Source organism: Falco biarmicus, chromosome 7 (genome assembly GCF_023638135.1).
Source record: "Falco biarmicus isolate bFalBia1 chromosome 7, bFalBia1.pri, whole genome shotgun sequence".
Taxonomy (NCBI): domain Eukaryota; kingdom Metazoa; phylum Chordata; class Aves; order Falconiformes; family Falconidae; genus Falco; species Falco biarmicus.
The window spans coordinates 71,384,452-71,393,670 of NC_079294.1; the positions used below are offsets into that span (position 1 = coordinate 71,384,452).

Consider the following 9,219-nt stretch of genomic DNA (forward strand, 5'->3'; position numbering starts at 1 on the left):
GGATGGAGAGGGCAGGGCTGGAGCTGCAAACTCTGCCTGAGACCCCCCTTTGGTCCCCCGAACATCCCCCCCGACGTGCCCCCCCCCTCCAGCTGCACCTCAGCCCCATCCCCGTGCCACCTCGACCCCCGGGTCGCTCTGTCCGCAGGGGACAGGAGGTGACAGAGGGCGCGGTGGCTTCTCACGCGAACCTGGACAATCTTTAACTGGGCCGGGGCAGCGAGGGCCGTGACCCCTGGGGCTGCCCCACCGCCCCCTTCCCCAGGGGGACCCGGTCCGGGCTGGGGACCAGCAGAGCGTCCCCGTAGCTGGGCGGGGGGCGGAACGGAGCCGGTGACCCCCCTCCGGCTCCCCTCCCTCTGCTTTACGGGGCAGCACCGGCGGGCGGACGGGCAAGCCCCCGGGGAGGGATTGCTAAAGCACCGCGGTGGGAAGGGTGGTCAGCGCTCATCCCTGCGCGTTCGAGGAGCACCGTGAGGGGGTGACCCCCTCCTCCCGCCCGGCACCGCGCGCACCGGGGCTGTTTTCCCACGCTCCCGCTCGCCCCGCGGTTTCGGGACACCGGGGACATCCCGGGGCTGCGGGCACCGGCGGCGGGTTGGGGCGGGGGTGCTGCATAGAACCGGGTGCCCGCAGCGGGGGCTGCGACAGCGGGGAGCGGCGGAGCCGGGGCGCTGCCCGGGGGGTCGTGGGGGGAACCGGGGCTCGGGACCGGCGCCTTTAAGATCCTGCCGGTAGCGTGACTGGAGTGACCGGGGCGGTGCGGGTTGCCCAAACATCCCGCCCGCTTCGCACGCGATGCCCGCCCCGGTCTGAAACCCACGGGAGGCACCGGCACCCCCCGGCCCGTTGGGACAACCCCCCCTTCCCCCGCCCCCTCGCAGCCTCCCACGGGGACAGGCAGGGCAGCGGGGCTCCGCAGCCCACGGGCGGAGCGGGAGCGGAGGGGCCGGGGGTGCGGGGGGGTGGGGGTGGTCCGGGGAGTTATTTCGGAGTTTGGACGCACGTCAACTTTGATTAGGCTTCGGTCACGTGACGGGAGGTGGCCGGGCCAATCAGGGCGAGCGGCGATGCATATAAAGCAGGAGCGAAGGGCGAGCGGGGTACCTGCCGCGAGGATCGGGCCCCCCGCCGCGCCGCGCCGCAGGTGAGTAGGGGGCATGGCTGTGCCCGCAGGATGGAGAGGTGCGGGGGGCACTGCCAGCTCCCCCACGGGACCCCCGAGGGATGGAAAACCAGGGGGTGCCCTGCTATGGGTGGTCCCCCTGCTCTAGCTCCCCGAATCCCCGTTAGCATCCTTCCCATAGCTGTTGGAAGGTGATTTCTGGGGGGTCCTGGGGGTGATCCTTGCCCTGCGGTGGCCACGATCGGCAGCTGCGGGCTGGGCTGAGGGTCCTGGCTGGGCTGCACCCACTGGGGTGCAGGGATCCCATCAGCCCTCCAGGCTCCTCAACTTGTGGGACCAGGCTGTGGCACCCTGCCCAACCCAAGGGCAGGTGGGATTTCGAATCCAGCCTCTTCCTACCCTTGGCTCAGGGTTTTCTGAGGGATTCCTATCAAAGCTGGGAGCCTGGTGCCGCCACCCCATGCCACAGCCATGTCTTTCATGGCCATCGGTTTCGTAGGAATTAGTAGCACTGCTGTATTCAGTTTGGTGGCGAGCAGAGGCTCAGTGCAAGCAACCTAATGACTCCAGTCAGGAGGATTCAGCTCTCCTACAGTCAAGCACTCTGGAAAGGGCTTTGTGGTAGAAAAGAGTAGTTGAGAGCATGGTTCCTTCCCTGACACACAGAGAAATAGCTCTGAGACCTATTCCTTTCACTCCTGGCTAGCACAAAAACTGCTTTTAAGTGCAAGCAGTTTCCTGAAGTGCAGAAAACCGGTGCAGCTCTGGATCAGAAGTTAAGCCCAGCTTTCCTGCCCGCAGCCCTTTGCGGTCACTGCTAAGGGTGTTTCAAATCAGAGGTGCCCTGGGGAACTTCCCCCCTTCATGATGCCTCTTTGGCTTATTACTAAGGTTCCTACATGCCGGCAGCGATGAAGGCTGTGATGTCGCTGGTGGGAAGCCAAGGCACTGTCTCGGCCACTGAGGTCCTTCTCGCGGCTGCCGTCTTCTGCCTGGTCTTCCTGCTGCTCCAGTCCCTCCAGCAGCACGTGCCCAAGGAGCTGAAGAGCCCCCCAGGACCCCGAGGCTACCCCATCCTCGGCAACGTGCTGGAGCTGAGGAAGGACACGCACCTGGTCCTGACCAGACTGAGCCAGAAGTATGGGGACGTGATGGAGGTGAGGATCGGCACCCGTCCCGTCCTGGTGCTGAGCGGGTTGGACACCATCAAGCAAGCGCTGGTGAAGCAAGGAGAAGACTTCATGGGGCGCCCGGACCTCCACAGCTTCCAATACATTTCGAACGGCCAGAGCCTGGCCTTCAGCCCCGACTCGGGGGAGGTGTGGAAAGCCCGCAGAAAGCTGGCCCAGAACGCCCTGAAGACCTTCTCCATCGCCCCCAGCCCCACGTCCTCCTCCACCTGCCTGCTGGAGGAGCACGTCTCCAAGGAGGCTGACTACCTGGTCACCAAGTTCCTGCAGCTGATGGATGAGGAGAAGAGCTTTGACCTGAACCGGTACCTGGTGGTTTCTGTGGCCAATGTCATCTGTGCCATCTGCTTTGGCAAGCGTTACGAGCACAACGACCAAGAGCTGCTCAGCTTGGTGAACCTCGGCAATGAATTTGGGGATGTGGCTGCTGCTGGCAACCCTGCAGACTTCATCCCCATGCTACGGTATCTTCCCAGCCGCACCATGCATCTCTTCAAGGACATCAACAGGCGTTTCAGCTTCTTTGTGCAAAAAATTGTCCAGGAGCATTACACCAGCTTTGATAAGGTAAGAGCTTGGAATGCTCTTGGATGTGATTAGAGATGCCTACAACTGTCAGTTGCTGCCTGCCGGGCAATGCCGGGAAGAAGGTACTCCCTTGTCCCCCCACCTCTGCCCAGGAAAGCTCCTCGGAGCTCTCCAATCTGCAGTTAATGCCCCCGAGAGCTGGCACTGGCTGGGGGAGGTTTCCCCAGCCCTGGATGTCCATGATGTCCCTGACTCACCTGCTCTTCCCCAGGAGCACATTCGGGACATCACGGACTCGCTGATAGAGCACTGCCAGGAGAAGAGCACAGGGGAGGATGCCTGTGTCCTGCTCTCCAATGAGAAGATCATCAGCATTGTCAATGACCTCTTTGGAGCAGGTGGGAACATTTCTGGGGGTGAAGCCTTGCTGCTGGGAGGCTGGGTGGGGGCGTTGGAGCTGTTGGGGTGAGACCCTGGCCACGCTTGAGTGTTTGGAGCTGCTGCTGGGCTCCCGGGTGCCCTCCTGAGCAGTGACCAGAGCAAATGGTTATTTGGTCATAGCTGATGGTGGAACTGCTCCAAGGCAAACGTCTGGAGTGATGGGATCTGTAAATACCTGCTAGCCTGTCCTCTTTTGGTAACTAAGTATCTTTTTCACATCCACCCAGGTTTTGACACTGTGACAACTGGCCTATCCTGGAGCCTCATGTATGTTGCCTTGTATCCCAACATCCAGAAGAAGATCCATGAAGAACTAGGTGAGTCCATGAACCTGCTTTTGCTGGGGCTAAAAACTCTCTGGCAAGGGCTGGCCCCAACCCACTCCCTTCTCTCGACCTCCTACAGACCAGACCATCGGCTGGGAGAGGAGACCGAGGCTGTCGGACCGGGGCATGCTGCCCTACACAGAAGCCTTTATCCTGGAGATGTTCAGGCACTCCTCCTTCCTGCCCTTCACCATCCCGCACAGGTACGGGCTGGAGTGGCTGACATGTTGTCTGGGGTGTTGGGGGTTTTTTGGAGTGTTTTTCTGGGAAGTGCCATTTTGGCAGATAATTGCCTGGGAACCAGTCCCTGCTACGGGGAAATATTCCAGTGCACAGCCTGAGTTACTTGTGCTAAAGCTCCCTGTGTCTTTCGTGCTCGCTGATAGTGCTGGCACCTGTGGCTGCATCTGTTGCCCAGCTTGCTGCCCTCCTGGGGGTGAATCCTTTCCTTTGAGGGTAGTTTTATTCCAAAGCCTTTGCTAGTAGAGGGATGGTGAACACCCCTGGGTTTTTACTTCCCTCTGCCTTGGAAGAAACCACAACACAACTCATCCAGCTTCCTGAAACTAAAATCTTTCTGCTTGAGGAAAAGTGTTAACCAAGACTATTTAGTCTCTGAAATACAAACCGGGGTATTTTCTAGCCAGCTCTAGAAGTACAAATAGGGTATTGAAAACGGAACGCCCCTAGGGCTTGCCAAGCTTTGTTTTGTTGCAAAGCTGTGGGTCTCCTCTTAACTTTTCTTCCCCCCTGCCTTTATTACTTTCAGTACAACAAAAGCGACAGTGTTGAATGGCTATTACATCCCCAAGGATACCTGCGTGTTTATCAACCAGTGGCAAGTGAATCACGATGAGTGAGTATCCCAAACCCCCCGTGCTCACCCAGGCTGCCGTGGGTTTGCTTGGCTTTAAGATCACTCTGATCCTTTAGAGCAACATGCCAAAAGCCAGATGGGCCACGAAGGCAGGAAAAGGCAGATCGGACCAAAAATCACGTGGGTTTCCTCAGCCCAGCCTTGGCTCTCCGGGGCATGGAGCCACCTTGGGTTGACTTGGTCACCAGTTCAGCAAGTCCCCAACACCAGGGCTTACCCAATTTCTGTGCAGTAATGTGATGTCCTCAATGCACCGGACTTTCCACATACGTGCAAGGGCTGGCAGCTTGGGCTGCTGAATAATCAGGAATCAGTAGATCCTGCTGCCAAGCAGCCCTTGTGATCTGGGTTGACGGCTCTGGATGTGCTCAGCAAGAGCTGAGCCTGGTTCCCTCTTTCAGGAAGAAATATGCCCTGACGTGCCTCTCGTTAAACTCAATAGGCTCATGTTGTTATTGCTGATAATCAGCTTTGGTGATTGAAAGGGGCTCTGGAAACCAAAGCCCTGGTTTACTCCTCCACTGCTCTCCAGTAGAAACCCTCCTGGGGGGCAGTAAGTTGACTAAGGCTTGATACACAAGGTGGTTCCCAGACCAGGTGTTCTGGATCAGAAGTTCAAGAGACTTGTATCCAAATAGCCCAGCAGTGCAGAAACATTAAACTTTTCTTCTGCTTGTGCTGGTGAGCACTGCAACAGGACAGTGTCTTTAGGGTCAGAGAGGATTCTCCATATCCAAGCATAAATTCTTAGCTAAGACACTGGAAAATCCCACCTGGCACCTCCCAGCAGCTGAGTTGGGACAGGTTGGGCAGTTTTCCCTCTTTGAGTTCTACCAGCAAAACCTTCAGGTTTCTGTTCTTTTTTTTTTTTTTTATGAGCTGCTGACCGATTTCTGTGCTCTCCTTTTGGCTGAAACTGCAGGATCTCTCGCTATTGCATGCTGAATTAAATCCATCTCTGGTATCTGCACAGGCAAACACAATCAGAGTTTGAAATAGAGGTCTCAGTAGACTGAGCTGATGGTGTCTGACACTTAGTTGGCATTTTAGATTGGGGTAGAGGTTGCCAAAGTTTTTGGAGGGTGAAATGAGAAAGCATTGCAGTGCTGCTCTCTGCGAGGATTTGTTTTTTTGTTTTTGGTTTTTTGTTTGGTTTTTTTTTATTGCTGTCCCTACCACAATGGCTGAAAACAGCTCCCTTCAGCATGTCTCCTTTCTGCTCCAGGACCCTTTGGAAGGACCCTTCAACTTTCAACCCTGAGCGGTTCCTCAATGCTGCAGGGACTGAAATAAGTAGGACAGAGAGTGACAAGGTGATGGCTTTCGGCTTGGGGAAGAGGCGATGCATCGGGGAGTCCATAGGCCGGTGGGAGATCTTCCTCTTCTTGACCACCATGCTGCAGCAGCTGGAGTTCAGCCTTCTCCCTGGGGAGGAGGTGGACATCACTCCTCAGTATGGACTGACAATGAAATACAAGAAATGCGAGTGCTTCCAGATTAAGAAGCGTTTCCCCGTGAAGAACTCAGCATAAGCTGTGGGAGGACGTGTCGCTTTGCAGAAAGCCAGCCCTTGGACTCAGACACTCAGCCTGCCTTTGCCAGCGCTCTCTGGAAGCCAGCGCAGCCCCTCGCACTGTTGCTTCACTGGAGGCTTGTTCATCTCGTGTAATTGCGAGCAGGGAGGGATAACGCCAGATTTGCCGGGCTCCTCGCAGCCCCCCCAGACTGCTCCACTGCCCTTGCGTGCAGGAAAGCTCACCGGGGTCCAGCCTGCCCACCCCTCCTGGGCAAGTCCAGGGGGCCGCAGCCCTGTGGTGGGGAGGGGGAGGCTTTGGGCTGGGAGAAGCTGTGTGGGACATCAGTAGGGGTGTCCTCAACCTGCCCGGTGCTGCAGGCAGAGCTGGAGTTGCTGTGGGCAACTCCCTTCATCCACAAAATGGGAATAAACCTGCACGTTCCTCCCCGAGAAACCTGGCCAGCCTTTTTGTGCGGTGGGGAAAGTCTTTAAGCTCATTTGGCAGAGCTGTTTGCCAAGCCGCTGGCTCCCTGTGCTGGTGGGAAGGGGCTCTCCAGCCGATGCAGTGGCTCCCTGCGGCAGCACCCAGCCCAAGCAGAGCCCTGCTGGGTGCCACCTCGCACAGCCACATTCCCTGAATGTAAATTCATTAAATCAATACCCAAGTGTTTCTACCAATCCTTGGTGACGGCCTACTGGGGGGAAAAAAGTTATATATATTCATAAGTAGCGCTGCTCGCAAATTGACATATTAGCTAAATTCCTAACAAGAAGCCTCCTGGAAAATATCGAAGGACTCAGAACAAGGGACAAGATGTAGTAAGAGGCACAGCAGAACACTTCTGGCTTTCAGGCTATGCATCTTTTGTTTTGAACTAGTGTGGTTTTATTTTTTGTTAAGCAATAGATGTCTATACTCAGACAAGTAACAGGAGCACTGGTCTGAGGACCGCAGGGGATGCGCTGCCTTATGTTGCATTTGCTTTAGCCAGCGTGAAGGTGAATTCTCATGGCAAACGGAGCAGCAATTCCTGCTTGTGTGGAATGCATCCATATGCTGGGATATCAACTGCACAGTATTTCTAATCCAATAAATATGTATATGAAAGTTTCTTGCTTGGTTCTTGCTGGTCTTATTCCACTGGAAAAAGATTTTTTTGGGGGGAGGGGGGGAAGCCCCCTCTACCTCTCTATCATCCTTTACAATCTGACTTGGGTATGTTGGATCAGGGGTTTTCCTACAGACACGTGAGTTGGCTGTCCTGTTACTGTCAGGGCTGGGACCCCAGTGCCTTTAGGGGCAGTTTTTAGCCCTTGTGGGTGCTGTCTCTGGTCCCTCTTCCTGCGTATATAAAGAAGCTACAGCCTCAGCTGTGATTTGCAGAGAGGTGATGCCAAGCTCTGGCTTAGTTCAGGTTTTCACTAAAAATCAAGATTAGCCATTCTGTCCCTGAAAAAAAAAATCAATAGCTTGAAAAAAGCCTTTCAGAGCCCTCAGGGAGGCAATCCACAGAGGGATGCTTTGAGCCATTGCCTACTCTGTGCTTCCCCATCTCGAAGCATGGTTATTTCTGAGGCTTTGCATAACTTAACTTTTAAAAAAGGCAAGAAACATTAAATTGCCATGCAAATAATATGGAAGTATATGGAAAGTTGGGGCCGGTGCATACCTGAAGTGGCATCCCTGCAGGGACCAGCCTGCCAGGGTTGCCAGCTCGGCAGGGTAGGAAACAGCTCTTGCCCCACAGGGACATTTTCACGAGCCACAAATATTTAGCCAAGCCCTCAAACAGGGCTGTAACATCGGGAATCTTGGCCAAATTCAGTCTTCTGCTGAAAAGTGTTCTTTTCCCCAAATCCCTGCCCTGGCGTGCTCTGTGGTGTGAGCTACCCTTGCCCCACACAGGGACAAAATCAGAATAAGTGCAGAAAAGTTAATATTTGACGCTGTCTATCACCAAGACATAAAGGACAGCTGAATAATTCAGTTATTTTTAATTTTGGGGCTGTGCTGTGGAAAAGCGGCTCTCGGTATGAGGAGCCTTCCTCCCCCCATGACCTTGCTCACCTTAGTGTTATTGTTACTGACTGCTATCACAACGATTTGGCTTTTAATTAGCATCCCCGGGACAGCCTGCCATTAGCTGGGGAAGGTCAGCAGCGTGCGGATCCAGCACCCCACCCGCTCCTTCCTCCCAGTAATCAGCAAAACAGCCTCCGGCTTCAGAGCGGGGAAAAGCTGCTTTTAATGGAGCCAAGGGGAAAGTGGGAGATGGATGTATCCGTGCCTCTGCCGGTGAGTCCAAGGAAGGTGATGGAGGTGTGAAGGAGGTCATGGAGGTGACGAAGGTGATGGAGGTGTGGTGGAGGTGATGGAGGTGTGATGGAGCTGATTGCGGTGTGACAGAGGTGATGGAGGTGACAGAGGTATGATGGAGGTGAAGGAGGTGATGAAGGTGTGACAGAGGTGATAGAGATATAATGGGGGTGATGGAGGCATGATGGAGGCAATGGAGGTGTGGAGGAGATGATAGAGGTGTGGTGGAGGTCAAAGAAGGGATGCAGGTGTGATTGATGTCACAGAGAGGATGCAAGTGTGACAGAGGTGATGGAGAACATCTGGAGTGGTGATGGGGGTGATAGAGACATAGAACCGTAGAACTACAGAAGGGTTTGGGTTGACAGGGACCTTAAAGATCACCCAGTTCCACCCCCTGTGCCATGGGCAGGGACACCTACCACTGATGAGGACGTGTGGCAGCAGTGATACAGGTGGGACAGAAGTGACAAGGGTGGGATGGAGGTGACAAGGGTGGGTGGAGGTGACTGGGGTGGGATGGAGGTGACAGGGGTGGGACTGAGGTGACTGGGGTGGGATGGAGGTGACTGGGGTGGGATGGAGGTGACAGGGATGTGATGGAGGTGACTGGAGTGGGATGGAGGTGACAGCTGATGGAGGACGTGAGGCAACAGTGACGGGGTGTGACAGAGGTCACAGAGGCAATGGAGGTGTGATGTAGACGTGACGTAGGTGTGCTGGACGCATGGCGGAGGGGTGCTGGTGCGCGGAAGGCACTGGAGGTGTGAGGGCGGTGCGATGGCGGCGCGGTGCCGGGGGTGCCGGGGGTGCCGGGGGTGCCGGGGGTGCCGGGGGTGCCGGGGGTGCCGGGGGTGCCGGGGGTGCCGGGCCCCGCACCGCGCACGCGCTCGGCGCT

At 56.0% G+C, this 9,219-nt stretch overlaps 1 protein-coding gene across 1 annotated transcript; it reads left to right on the forward strand.

Moving 5' to 3' along the window:
• Positions 1–986: 986 nt before the first annotated feature.
• LOC130152182 (cytochrome P450 1A4-like) lies at positions 987–7,116 on the forward strand. The gene is made up of 7 exons (XM_056345263.1): positions 987–1,147; positions 2,018–2,883; positions 3,116–3,242; positions 3,513–3,602; positions 3,691–3,814; positions 4,381–4,467; positions 5,714–7,116. Exons 2-7 carry the CDS (start codon positions 2,026–2,028, stop codon positions 6,018–6,020), a joined length of 1,593 nt encoding a protein of 530 aa, XP_056201238.1. The 5' UTR covers positions 987–1,147; positions 2,018–2,025; the 3' UTR covers positions 6,021–7,116.
• The last annotated feature ends 2,103 nt before the right edge of the window (positions 7,117–9,219 follow it).

Excerpts from the sequence above, each read along its gene's own strand:
- LOC130152182 (XM_056345263.1), top strand. The coding sequence starts at position 2,026 with ATGCCGGCAGCGATGAAGGCTGTGATGTCGCTGGTGGGAAGCCAAGGC. Across the intron at positions 2,884-3,115 it reads ATTACACCAGCTTTGATAAG|GAGCACATTCGGGACATCAC; the intron begins GTAAGAGCTTGG and ends GCTCTTCCCCAG. Across the intron at positions 3,815-4,380 it reads CCCTTCACCATCCCGCACAG|TACAACAAAAGCGACAGTGT; the intron begins GTACGGGCTGGA and ends TATTACTTTCAG.